Consider the following 14382-nt stretch of genomic DNA (forward strand, 5'->3'; position numbering starts at 1 on the left):
AAACATATATCCGAACAGAACCCGGTGTGAGTGTGGGTTTGCCGAGAACAATGATTAACATATAGGGACTATAATTCTTTTGTTCTAATTATGCACATGTAACGAGGGAACTCTTTAGTGAGAATAAGAAGTCCTAGTATTTGTAATCTTTTGAAAACTAGATATGTCATTTAATACTAGCATGTAAAAACATTTTTGGGCTCTTGGCTAATGTAATTGTGATGCTAATAGACCAGTTTTCTTGAATGTCTGACATTATCCTGCCTTGTGTAATGGGTTGGAGAGGCTCACACATGGTGTCTATTTTATGTATATTGGAGTTTTAAAATTCATATTTATTTTTAAACCTAAACTTGTAATTTGTGCTATTTTCAGTAATTAGTATGTAAACATTGTTTTCTTGCTTTCTTGAAAACAGCTACATGTGAGATGTGTGGCATGGTTGGAGTAAGAGATGCATTTTATTCGAAAACAAAGCGTTTCTGCAGTGTTTCGTGTTCGAGAAGTTATTCCTCTAACTCAAAGAAAGCAAGTATTCTTGCACGACTTCAGGTAATATTTTCAAGTTTTGTGTTAACCAAAATGTACTTTTGAAATAAAAATAAAATATACTATTACATTTGAGAAGTATTCAAGTGAGTTGATTGAATTATTTTCTCTTATTTGAGAGCTTGTTAAGGTTTATATGTTGAGCCTGGGCAGCGCATGCACGGCTCTGCAAGGCATGCTGTATTAAGGTATGGATGTAAAGCTCCGCCCACTCTTCACCCAGTTTTTTCATTGGCTTGTGTCATCGTCCATTGTAAACTGTGGCTTTTCATTAGTCAATAGGCTTAGTAGTTCCTTCTTAGTGCCACCTTTTCCCATTTATAACCTCCCATGAGGACACCCCCTGTTACGTGTGTTGTTGCTTGGTAGGCTTTAATTACAGCCTCTGAGCACTGAAATCTCAAAGAGCTTAATCCTGCCTGCTCTTGCCGGCATGAAAAAGGCAGGACACGCTCTCTCCTAATGCATTTCAAATGCAATAGGTCTCGCATTTGCGAGAGTTTAACTTACTGGCATTGTAAATGACAATGCGCTTTATTTATCTGTTTAAAAAAAAACCACATAAATAAAAGGCATTGTCATTTACAATGGCAATAGCTCAAACTCGTAAATGCGAGAACTATTGCATTGCAAATGCTTGTTACTTACTGAGATTTGTTAAACTCTGGTAAGAGTGGACACATATTAAAAAAAACATTTTAATCTAGTTTTAAATGTCATTTTATACAAAAGTTAATAAAATAATTTGCAGCTCACAGAATCTTGAGTGCTCTACTTGGTTAAAGCCCCTAGAAAGAATGTATGCTTTCAGGGGTTGCTTTCTTTGTTCACCCTAAAGTCCTACACCTTTCTTTAATGCTCTGACCTTTTCTTATTATCCATTGTTCACCAAGGACTCCCGAATCCTGAGTGTTATTTCCTGGTGCAATGCCCAGAAGTAGTGGCAGGACTGGAGACCACTGATTATCCAACAGGCCATTAGTGGGTAAAAGGAGTGGATGGAGACACCACTATAGGTTTATAGCTTGGTCTACGATCTGCTTGAAAACCTGGGGACCTCAGCTGGCAACACGAGCAGTCGGAGTGGCAGAGGTCTAGGCCAATCGGGAGCGGTAAAGATGGAGAAGGGAGGATGCTCGCTTAAGAGTCCATGCAGTACTTCTAGGGCAGAAGTAGGCAGCTCGATTTGCTTGGGCAGTGTTGCGACCCAGAAGTAGTCCACAATGCCCCTGGGGAAGGACCCAGATGAGGTATATTAAGTGGTAAATGGACGGTTCATGATCCACTTGCCTATCCAGTGGGGCGGGGGGGGGTGGAGCAGGATGAGTGGTCTGGGTAGGTGCATGGTCCGGGCCCATCTGCAGCAGGGGAATCAAAGAAGAGGGCCATCCCCTGGGCAGCAACATTCTCATGTGTGCGGTGTTGGTGCTTGCAGACATGCACTGAGGCCTTCATGATCAGAGGGGTGAGTTCCCTTTGGGGGTGACAGGGGAGATGTGGCTTTGCAGGAGGTATAGCAAGTCGTCCAGGCCAGGTAGCTCGGCGGTGGTGGCCCCAGGGAGAACAAGGGTCATCTTGCGGTTTGTAGCCTCCCATAGCCACATAGCCGTAGCGCCAGGTTGGCTATATGCCTACAGTCCCATGGGTCCATCCTACCGGCTGGTGCAGCAGTAGAGGGCCAGGCCCATTGTCAGCAGGCCCACCTGGGCATCCGCACCACTGACTGGTGGTCCAAATATCTGAGCACAGACCTGCAATAACTTCTCTGGGTCAGGTGATGTGGCAGGGATGGCCCTTCGAGGCGGCATACACGTCCAGATGCACTGGTTACAGCCTGCAGCAGCAGGCGGGCACCCTCACTCCTGTTGGCTGGGAGCCTGAGGGCCTCCGACTGACACCAAAGGTCACCTCTGCCGACGTGATGTGGCAGTTTCGGAGGGTGAGGGTGAGGGTGGTTCCTCAGAAGCCTCACATGGAATTTGTGTGGCAGCAAATTTGTCAAGATTGCGATAGATGGCTGAGGAGGCCTGGAGCGCTATCATAGTGTGGTCGCTTCGACCATGCCTCCAGCCTCTGTTCTTAAATGTACTACTCTGCTCCTAAATGCTATGATGAAATTATTTTTTATATTACATTTTTCAATATTTTGCAAAGGTTGTTTCTTCAGACAAGGACGTCATTGTGTATTCACTAATATGTTATGTCATTCCAGGGTAAACCTCCAACAAAACAGGCAAAAGTGCTTCAGAAACAACCTCTGGTTGCAAAACTAGCAGCTTACGCTCAGTATCAAGCCACGTTGCAAAATCAAACTAAATCAAAACCAGGTAGTGGGATTTTTACAAATATTTTTATTGTGAATAGATAAAAGTATCCACCTTGTTCAGTCTTTTGATAAAATGTATTTTGTTTCAGCAATCCCATTGGAGGGATTTACGTGGGGTAACTACATCACAAGCAATAACTTTATAGGAGCTCCTGTTTCATGTTTCAAACATGTAAGTATTTACTAATGCATCCTCGACTTTGTCCATGTATTATGTTCTACAAATTGCGTGAATTGGTTTACCCTCGTTGTACCTTGTGTTTGAATGGCATAACAAAAGCCAAATGTAGAATTTCTGATTCATTCTGTTGTGCATACTTTCCCTGTCCCTTTTGGTGTTTGTCCTGCAATAAATACAATCATTATTTCAGAATAGATACACTTCATGCACATACTCGATTTGAAGATTTCAACAGTCTGGCTAGTAGCTTTTGACATTTGCATATAATGAAATGAAAACCACTGTATTTAACTATTCTTTAAATATTGTAGTACAATAGGGAAAAGAAAATTTGAAAGGTGAAGGAAGAGTAATTTTACCATGAAGGAAGTGAAAAAGCAGGACAGGGAATAATTGCGAAATCTTAATAAATGATTCATTTACTTCAGTGTCGTGAGGCATGTGAGAAAAAGAAATGTTTAGTCAGGAAAAATGTACAAAGATGTCACAAATAGACGGTCTATTTGTGGTAAATAAATAAATAATACCTCTATTTTTGACTGGATATAACAATAACAGATAGCTCAATAAATAAGAGTCAAGATTCGAGGTAGTAGGAGTTTGCAGGTTTAATACAGCATAAAGGACAGGAACAGGACAACCTGCACGGACAAGATCTGGGATGGCTAGCCAACAGGGGGGCCCCGACAGCTGTCGGGCAGGAGCTGGAATGAGCGCGCTGGCTTTTAGTAACAGTACACAAGTATATATAGTTAAAACAATTGCATTACAGTACATACAGTAGGCGTAACAGTGGGTGGGGCCTGTAACAGTCGCGAAAGATAAGGGTGAAAGTAGGTGTAACAAGAGGCGTGTACATAGACATGTGATGTAAACGTAACAGAATATGTCATAAATGGGGCGGAAACATGGAGGGGGCTACCTAAGGAGCCGGGACCTCTAACCTAGTGGTGCGCGCAAGCTGGCAATGACGTGTAACTAGGGAGAAGCTGGGGGCTATGACTTCTGAGCTAGAAGGAGAGACGAAAGTCTGGAGAGTCAGAGCGACATGTACCTAAACACTATCTAGTATCTGATGTTTAGAGAACATGTTGATAGAATCCAAAAGTTATCAGGGCAAAGGCTAACAGACACTAAGACTGGTGCATGCATTATTCTACATGTAGTGTGTGTTGAGGAATATTAAATGACCATAAATACAGTATTTCTCTTACATGGAGACGTAAAGGCTAGACTGTGACGGAAACTATTGATGCGATTCAGTAGCTTAGGAATGCAGAGAAGGAGAGCTGGACTGATAACTGGAATCATAACATACTCTTGGCAGACTGGCAGGCAGAGCCAGGCCGAGCCGGGCACTGTGAGGCAGGAAGTAAGTGAAGGGTCAGGGATACAGGTGGGGGCTGTATCGCTCCTCGGAGAGGGTTCAGGAGACAGGAGCTGAATCTGAGTCCGGGCCCTTTTGAGGCCTAGAAACAGGGACTTTACAATGAAATAACGTGCACACTGAGAAACGTGGCAATGTAGCTTTACATAGGCCTAATACTCGTAGCTTTCACGAGAACTGGAAACTGGCATACTAGAGATGGACACAACTGTAATTGCGTCTTTAATCGATCATGGGGAATACATATGCATATTAATCATGCACATACAACATAAGATGGGGGACACGTAGGGACACAGAACATGGCAAAATTTACTTTTCCACATATTCTGTGGCCATTTGTTGTGAGGATGGGTGGAGGGATCAACCATTGGCAAAGAGCTTGGTATTTTATTTTAGCCTTTTATATTTTGGTAATTGGTTTTAAAATATCATTTGCTTTACCCTTGTCTTCTGGGTGCCCAGTCTGTTACTTTGTGGGTAGGAATTTAAAACAAGCATTGGCATAGCCAATAGGTCTCGCTTGTGGGACCTTATAAGTATTTTGTTTTGCAGCACAATATCCTTGTAACTAAATACTTATAAGGTCCTACAAGCGAGACCTATTGGCTATGCCAATGCTTGTTTTTTTGATGCTGCTGGCAGATTCATCTGAGGAGCACTGAACTCTTGTGCATTGTATGTACAAACTGATCGGTGCACTGAATACGTACATTTTGTAGCTATTATAGTGTGTTTAAAATGTTACCTTACGATGTTTGCCCAGTTATAGCGTTGAAGTGCACTTTCACAAGTAAAAGGCTGTGTCTGTCAGTGAGGTTGAAGATCATTTAGTTGAACTAGCCGTTTGTCAAAGTCCATTGGAAGAAAATAGTACTATGGCGGCAGTAGTGATACATGAAGCAAAAATTACAAGTGAGCATGTTACAAAAGCAAACGTTACGTTGCATGGCGGCAGTAGTGATACATGAAGCAAAAATTACAAGTGAGCATGTTACAAAAGCAAACGTTACGTTACATGAGGCAATAGTGACAGTTGTGCAAGTATCAAGAGCAACAAATACAAGAGGTAGCAAACGATATGCAATAGCATATCTGAGGGAACACGGCCTGGGGGAAGAAAATGCGTGCGCCGGGAAAGGAAGGCAGAGAAGGGGAGGGGGGAGGAGAAATGCGAGACGGCGGGCAGGGGAGCGGCGAAAATGACTAATTAGGGGAGGAGAAGCCGCAGAGCGCACGCTGGGCGAAGCCCTTTGATGTGCTGTGCGGCAAATGGAGGGAGGCTGATGCGCGTTCATGTTTGAACACATGGTTCACATGAACTGCATGAAAACGCCATGAAAACGCCAGCAAAAAGCTGGTGGTTTCATGATGTTTTCGCCGCTTGAATTCTCGCTCCGCTCGATGCGCATGCGCGCATCGATAGGTCGCGAGACCTAAAAACGTTGCGGATCAGTGTTTTACAGCTATAACCTTTGCCATTCTAAAGGGTTCAGGTTGTTTTTGTGGGATAGCTTTTCTCAAAGACTGTGCTTTTTTTAGGTCTCAGCCTAGCGAAGGCTGCGCTTGCGCAGTCTCGCTGGCGAGATTTTATGTTTCTTAGTATGGGGGCTTGAACCCGCCCCTCTTCTCCATTGGCTGGCTTCCTAAACGGAGACCAGCCATTGGAGGAGAGGAGCGTCACTCCGTTTAAGCCCCGTCTTTTTGGGATTCGGTGGTGTGTTTTTTACTTTCTTTCTCTTTTCTTTCTCTCCTCTTCCCAGTAGCTGGAATTTTACCTTCCAGCCAATGGGAAGAGGCGAGAAAGAAAAACATGCCCCTGAATTCCAAAATGACGCTGCGTTTCTCTGAGGCATTTCCTCAACGCCTCGGAGAAAGATGGTGGTGTTCGACTGCCCTCCGGACGGCTTGAAGCATCCTCCTGCCTCCCTCGCCACCTCTCGCAGGGCATTAGGGCTTTTCATAGGGACTTTTAGCCTTGAAAGGTTGGCAAACTCTGCATTTTGTTTCCCGAGCATGGGGGGGAGGGGGGTTGAGAAGAAGCTTTAGGAAACTTTTGCTTCAAGTTTCTCAGTTTTCTTTTACTTAAACAAAAATGTCGGTTTTAATATTCGCAGAGGCGCTATGGTGCACATTTTGATTGCGATGTTTACACGGTGACCGTTAGAAGGCTGTGCTCGGATGTGGACTCTGGCTTTCATCAACATTTGTTTTTTTTATCCAAACCCCTAAGTGTGAACCGAAGCCTCTTCTGTGTGCTTCCAGTCTGGAGAGCAACCTACCCGTCATCAGTTCCTGCAACAATGCAAAGTTTTAAAACAAACATAAGTGGTGCCCCTTTATTTAGGTCCTTTATAATTGCGTAGAGGGAGTGATTAATTTTCCTGGTCGTGTTAAAAACAGGGAATAATAAAAGCAGCGTTCGTTAATTTATTTGCAAGAATAGAATATTTTGGAAAATGCCTTGCTGGTCCGCGAACACTCGGGCACACGTTGCCTGGCGGCAGCGGTGCTTGAAACACCGAGCGTTCCAAGTACAACCGTGTGTTCAGCGCCGTTATATCTTGTGTTTTTCACCAAAATAAGTAAACAAACGATGGGGGTTTGGAGTAAAGCAATGTAACCATGAAAACTGGCCCCATACTAACCACAGTCGTCCCCACACAGTTTGAGTTAGCAGATACGAAACTTTAACAAGTATGAATTCCTTAGTTTAGTTGGTGTCACGGCAGGGAAGGGTGGCGGAAAATAAGCCACCCCTAAAAAATGCCCGAGGGCAGTAGGGGGGTGGTCAATCCCGGTGGAGTGTTCGGTGAGGCGACTGACTTTGGGAAGAACTGAAAGAGGTACTTTATAAGAGTTTCGTCAGGCGAGTGGACTCATAAGAAGAGATTTTAAGGGGGGGTGGGGTTGTAACAGAACGAGGGGGCGCCCCGCCCCGCAGAGTTTCACGTTGTCAATGAACCTTTTCAGGCGGTTGACCAAGAGGGCTTTCTATTACACATACGGGTACAACCCTCGCCCCCTATTTTATTACCAGCACTTTCCAAACAGTGGGGTTCGTTCTAAAGGGGCACGGTTCTGGGGTCCACCTGAAGAACACGGCCCACCTTCCTGGACAGGCACGCACCCCTTGTCCTGCCGCTTCTGCGCCAACAGTAGGGACAGAAGTTACCCAAGGGGTCCCAGGTGAAGCGAGGTGGCACGCCGACCCACGTGCAGCAAACAAACACACACGCGCACACGTCCATGACCCGTCCAGACAGAGTTATGCACTCCGGTGCAGCTAGGTGGGGGTCTTGGGTAGCGTAAGGTTACACACATGCACTTTAAGTAGTCTGTCAGCAAGGCAGTTGGAAGACAATCGTACACTCACACAATGACAAAGATGCCCCTACGGCCACTTGCCATCTAACCAGAGTTAGACACACAGTAGGGCCAGCTGCAGCCCGGGGGTCGCAGGTAACGTGAGGTGTCCGATCTAACCTGGCGGGCTTAGCTCCTCGGAAGGCAGCGACGCAGACCTGGGGTGAGGGCCCCTGACGTACATCACTGCGGAGGGGTCAGAATGTACCACTACTGCAGCCAGGTGAAGAGGGCACGACGTCGGGGCTGCCCGCCGTAGAGGCTCCCCTGCTGCAGTTGCCGAGTTCAGGGCGCAAGTAAAGCAGTACCCAGGGCACCTTCTCGAGCCAGTGTCCCGGTAGAAGCTTCTCCAGTAATTATTTGTATAATCCAGTAAGTAGCCTTCAGCCTCTTGCTGTTGTGAAAGGGATCCTCTGGCTGGGTGGGTGGGTTGGGGCTCGGTCAAGCTGGGAGTTCATATTTGGAGTTGGTTCTTTTTTTTATTGTTGGGCGAGTTTTCCTGGTGCGGTTTGGTCGAGGTAGTTGTGGGTCTGGATAGGAACTGAGAGGCGATCTAACCGAAACGTCCCTCTTGTGATAACTTGGTATATGTGCTTATAATTAAGGCTGCCGTGTTTCTGGCAGATGAGGGTCTCAAGGAAGAGCCTTATTTCGGGAGATCTCCTTTTCACCTAATCTCTGTTATGTGGCGATATCATATTTTATTTTAAGGTCACTTGAACATAGCAAACAGGGCACCCTAGTCGCGAGGTTGACGGACCCACGCGCCCACTATTTTTGGAAAGAGGGCTACATTCCCCTTAGACCGAGGCTGAGTGGCGACACTTTAGCCCCAGCACTGCGGCTGTTTGTATTTCCAAAATGTGTTTGTGTATAACCGGACCTCGGGATGTTACTGAACCTCTGTCCCACCGGCAAGAATGCTCCAACAGTGAGTTATGTTCTGTCTCTGTGGCGCTGTGTGTGTGTGGCTCTGTGTGTGTGGCCCTCTGTTCCCTCGCTGTGATTCTGCCCTCTGTTCCCTCGCTGTGATTCTGCCCTCTGTTCCCTCGTTGTGATTCTGCCCTCTGTTCCCTCGTTGTGATTCTGCCCTCTGTTCCCTCGTTGTGATTCTGCCCTCTGTTCCCTCGTTGTGATTCTGCCCTCTGTTCCCTCGTTGTGATTCTGCCCTCTCTTCCCTCGTTGTGATTCTGCCCTCTCTTCCCTCGTTGTGATTCTGCCCTCTCTTCCCTTGTTGTGATTGTTTTTCTGCCCTCTGTTCCCTCGTTGTAATTGTTTTTCTGCCCTCTGTTCCCTCGTTGTAATTCTGCCCTCTGTTCCCTCATTGTGATTGTTGCCTCTGTTCCCTCGTTGTGATTGTGCCCTCTATTCCCTCGTTGTGATTGTGCCCACTGTTCCCTCGTTGTGATTGTTTTTCCTGCCCTCTGTTCCCTGTGCGTGTGTCTGTGTGTGTGTGTGTTGGGCTCTGTGTGTGTGTGTGTGTGTGTGTGTGTGTGTGTGTTGGGCTATGTGTGTGTGTGTGTTGGACTATGTGTGTGTGTGTGTTGGGCTATGTGTGTGTGTGTGTGTGTGTGTGTGTATTGGGCTATGTGTGTGTGTGTATTGGGCTGTGTGTGTGTGTGTGTGTGTTGGGCTCTGTGTGTGTGTTGGGCTCTGTGTGTGTGTTGGGCTGGATGTATGACGTTATAACGCATACTTTTACTCCGCAGACCATTACAACGCGACTTTTACTCCGCATACCGTTACAACGCATAGCGCCTTGGGGCGCTGGATAGTGGTAAGTATAATTTACTATTCTAACTCCAGTCCCCGTGGACCCTAGGGAAGGTGTTGGATAGTAAATTATACTTATCCCCTATCCTAGAGCGCCCCCCAGCGCAATGCGTTGTAATGGTATGCGGAGTAATGGTCGCGTTGTAATGGGTCTGCGGAGTAAAAGATCCGTTGTAACGGGTGTATACCGTTGGGCTCTGTGCGTGTGTTGGGCTCTGTGCGTGTGTTGGGCTCTGTGCGTGTGTTGGGCTCTGTGCGTGTGTTGGGCTCTGTGCGTGTGTTGGGCTCTGTGCGTGTGTTGGGCTCCGTGCGTGTGGGTGGGCTCTGTGCGTGTGGGTGGGCTCTGTGCGTGTGGGCTCTGAGTGTGTGTGTGTGTGCTGTGTGTGTGTGTGTGTGTGTGTGCTGTGTGTGTGCTGTGTGTGTGTGTGTGTGGCTCTGTCTGTGTGTGGCTCTGTCTGTGTGTGGCTCTGTCTGTGTGTGTGGCTCTGTCTGTGTGTGTGGCTCTGTCTGTGTGTGTGGCTCTGTCTGTGTGTGTGTGGCTCTGTCTGTGTGTGTGGCTCTGTCTGTGTGTGTGTGGCTATGTCTGTGTGTGTGGCTATGTCTGTGTGTGTGTGGCTATGTCTGTGTGTGTGTGGCTCGGTCTGTGTGTGTGGCTCGGTCTGTGTGTGTGGCTCTGTGTGTGTGTGTGTGTCTCTGTGTGTGGTTCAGTGTGGGTATCTTTTTTTGTAATTGGCTTTATGTGTGGATGGCTCTATGTGTGGGTGGCTCTGTCTGTGTGAGGGTGGCTCTGTCTGTGTGAGGGTGGCTCTGTCTGTGTGAGGGTGGCTCTGTGTGTGCGTGGGTGGCTCTGTGTGTGTGTGGGTGGCTCTATGTGAATGGCTCTGTGTGGGTGGCTCTGTATGGGTGTGGGTGTCTGTGTGGGTGGCTCTGTGTGTGTGGGTGGCTCTGTGTGTGTGGCTCTGTGTGTATGGGTGTCTGTGTGTGTGGCTCTGTGTGGGTAGCTTTTTAGGTCGAGCCTGGAAATACGCATCTGAAGGATGCGTCCAGGTGGAGAACTATAGCTAGCTGACTCGGGGGAATGAAGGACAAGAAACTGCCACGCGCTTCTCCCCGGCTGGATTTCACTGCGTGCACGCGCACCCACATTCACGCATGCGCACAGCCACACGCATACACAGTCACACGCATACACAGGCACACGCATACACACACACCCCCTCCCCCCCACAGTCACACACACACGCATACACACAGACACCAAGACACATACACACACGCACGCTCACACACATACACAGCCCGCCGCCGCGCGCGCACACATGCCCCCCGCCCTCGCAGGCCAGCAACAAAGCGAAGCCGCACTCACCGGCTTCCTTGGTGCAGCGGCTCTCACCGGCAGCAGGACTCTTCCTCCCTTCTTCGGCACCGGGGCGCAGGGTAGGCTCCTGCCTGCTCCGGTGCTCCAAACAATCGCGGCTCTTCCGTGGGAGGCGGGGTAGGCTCCCGCCCTCCTACTTCCTGTTTCCGGTTGTCCCGCCCGGCCTGCCTGACTTCCTGGTGGCAGGCCGGCGGCGCGAGCTCTGGACGGACTGCAGCACGCGCTTGCAGATTTTTGGGTGCATAGCTAGCTATACAAAGTTACTGCTCAGTGGTAGTACTTCCTAACAAGTGTGTGAGTCAATTTTTTTAATGTTGTTAATACATGTTTCGTGTTACTAGCCTGTGTAGCTGATACACGTCTATAGATGAACGCTTGTATGCACTGCTGGGTGGCAGGGTTTGTAGTTGAGTGTGTGAGCGGTGTTGAAGTGTGAGTATTTTCGAAGTAAACGTGATATTTCCACCTACAGTTGGTGTTTCTTAGCTGTGTGCGAGGTTGCAACCCAGTTTTGGTGTTTAAAGGAGGGTATAAGGTTACTTCACATTTCTGTAGCTTATCCTCCAGAGCGCGGGTTGCCATTTATGCGAGGGCATTGCTGTTACTGCCCAGCAGGGGGTTTATAGCTTTGTGGGTGAGTTTATTGCTGAGCCCGGGAGTATTCCACCGCAGTGCTAGACACATTATGTGTGAGGTGCTTAGCTGGCCCTGAGGCGGCTGAGCCAGAGCGCTGACAACCATGGCCTTTCAGACCTGCGCCATCGCTCGTCAGCTGTGCACTCGAGGGAAGGGCCGGGCTGATTAATGAGGAAACGAGTATTGATGATTTGTGCGCGCAGGGGCCGGGATCCGGGAGCACATCCGCCCCGGCACCTCATAAATCGTAATAATAGCAACCCGAACAAAGGAGCAGAAGAATTTAACAAGGAGCTATCTGGGTCGCCGGTGGAGGGGGGATAATAAGCAGTGGAAATTTGGGGGCGAGGGAGGTTTAATATGGAATGCCGTAAGCCGGGCGCAGTTCCTCCAGGCCCTTATTATAATATATGTATATATGGAAGTATCGCATGTGGTAGTCAGGCGAGGAGGCTCTTGCTTGCGAAGTATGGGCAGGCCGTAGGCCATGACTGAGGCGGACTAGCCGCATAAATGAGTGTAGCTGGTAAGGCCCATCAGATATATCCAGCCTCGATTCTTACTGTAGCCTCACCGACTCTACTCGGCCACAGCTATGCCTTGGCCCTCACACTGAGGTTACCATATACCTCCAACGGATAAGGGCCACTATATTGTTGCCCCAGCTCTTAATGTTTTAAAACATAGTGCATTATGGGAGTTTGAGTCATTGTCCTCATCAATTGAACCACTTGAGATTCTACGCTGCAATAGTGATATATGGAAAGCTGAACTGGGCTGAAAATGGGTGTCTCCAGGTACATAATGTTAGCTGGTTGCCTTATTTCCCATGGGTTGTCCCTGGCCACTTATCCATTACATGTTTTGATATAGTGCTTTTTAGGTCAAGCTGGTAAACTGCATCCGAAGGATGCAGGTGTCCAGCTGGAGACCTAATGTTGCCTGTCTCGGGGGAAGGAGGACAAGAGGGTGTTACGAGCTTTTTTCCTGGATTTGTGTGCGCGAACGCGCACGTTCCGTCCTGCGCCGTGCCGTGCACTTCCCTCCCATACTCCCAGCAAGTCAGCCTAACGCGCATGCATGCACACAGACACACACACGTGCGCACACGCACTTACACTTACACAGACACGCAGGCACCCAGACAGGCAACCCCCTCCCCCCCCCCCACAGTCACACACACACACGCATACACACAGACTCCAAGACACATACACACACACACGCACGCACGCTCACACACATACACAGCCCGCCGCACGCGCGCGCACACACACATGCCCCCCTCCCTCGCAGCCCAGCAACAAGGCGAAGCCCCACTCTGGCTTCCTTGGTGCAGCGGCTCTCACCGGCAGCAGGACTCTTCCTCCCTTCTTCGGCACCGGGGCGCGGGGTAGGCTCCTGCCTGCTCCGGTGCTCCAAACAATTGCGGCTCTTCCGTGGGAGGCGGGGTAGGCTCCCGCCCTCCTACTTCCTGTTTCCGGTTGTCCCGCCCGGCCTGCCTGACTTCCTGGTCGCAGGCCGGCGGCGCGAGCTCTGGACGGACTGCAGCACGCGCTCTCGCGAAGATTTCCCTGCCCTCGCAGTTGTTGTAAGGTAAGAGAAAACTGCAACGAATGCTTCACTTGGCTCCCTAATGCTTCTAAGCACTGTTCTGTTTTTGTGAAATACATTGTCTGGAAGGACGTTGTCTTTCCTCACAGAATCAATCTGTGCAACCATTCAACAACAACTGGTTCAAATATACGCTATCAATGTTTCAAGCTTTATTGCATATGTCACAAAAAGATGTTAATATTTCACTTCTGTTCTTGGATTTTCGTCACAATAAAATACACTGAACATAATTTCACAAGTTCTTTAGAAAAGTTTAAGCTATTGCTATTATAAATTACAATAACTTTTATTTAAGTATTAGTTATTTAAAAAAATTAAACGCCATTGTTATTTGTAATATCAATACATCTAAGTCATGTAAATACAAAACATATTGCATTACAAATGCTATAGGTATCACATTTGCGAAAGTTATAACTATTGGCATTGTAAATTGCAAAGCTATTAATTTAGCTATTTAAAAAAAAAAAAAATTGCCATTTACAATACCAATAGCTCAAACTTTCCTAATGCGAGACCTATTGCATTGCATATGCTTGTTTTGTAGGTGGCTCTATGTGTGGGTGGCTGTGTCTGTGTGAAGGTGGCTCTATGTGTGGGTGGGTGGCTCTGTGTGTGTGTGGGTGGCTCTGCGTGCGTGTGGGTGGCTCTGCGTGCGTGTGGGTGGCTCTGCGTGCGTGTGGGTGGCTCTGCGTGTGGGTGGCTCTGCGTGTGGGTGGCTCTGTGTGGGTGGCTGTGTGTGTGTGTGTGTGTGGGTGGCTCTATGTGAATGACTCTGTGTGGGCGGCTCTGTGTGGGCGGCTCTGTGTGGGTGGCTCTGTGTGGGTGGCTCTGTATGTGTGTGTGTGGGTGGCTTTGTGTGTGTGTCTCTCTGTGTGGGTCTCTGTGTGTGGGTGCAAATGCAATAGGTCTCACATTTGCGAGCGATTTAAGCTATTGGAATTGTAAATGACAATGCCATTTATTTATGTTTTAAAAACTAAAACATAAATAAAAATGTCATGATCAATGACAATAGCTCTAACTTTAACAATGCCGAGACCATTGCATTGTAAATGCTTGTCAGTTCTTTGTGACCTTGACTCCCCTGTTTTCACTCTATTTAACGTCCATTGACTCCCCTGTTTTCACTCTATTTAATGTCATCAGGTCTTGAAGACTTACGATCC

At 47.9% G+C, this 14382-nt stretch overlaps 1 protein-coding gene across 2 annotated transcripts in view; it reads left to right on the forward strand.

Annotated features, from left to right (window-relative positions):
- The window catches only part of MBTD1 (mbt domain containing 1), a 1097355-nt gene that overhangs the window by 134438 nt on the left and 948535 nt on the right, over positions 1 to 14382 (forward strand). For both annotated transcript variants that reach the window (XM_078654423.1, XM_078654424.1), the window contains exons 3-5: positions 419 to 552; positions 2762 to 2876; positions 2965 to 3047. In XM_078654423.1, the coding sequence (XP_078510549.1) occupies positions 419 to 552; positions 2762 to 2876; positions 2965 to 3047 (332 nt within the window). The remainder of the gene's footprint in view (positions 1 to 418; positions 553 to 2761; positions 2877 to 2964; positions 3048 to 14382) is intronic.

This window comes from Lissotriton helveticus, chromosome 7 (assembly GCF_964261635.1).
Source record: "Lissotriton helveticus chromosome 7, aLisHel1.1, whole genome shotgun sequence".
Taxonomy (NCBI): Eukaryota; Metazoa; Chordata; class Amphibia; order Caudata; family Salamandridae; genus Lissotriton; species Lissotriton helveticus.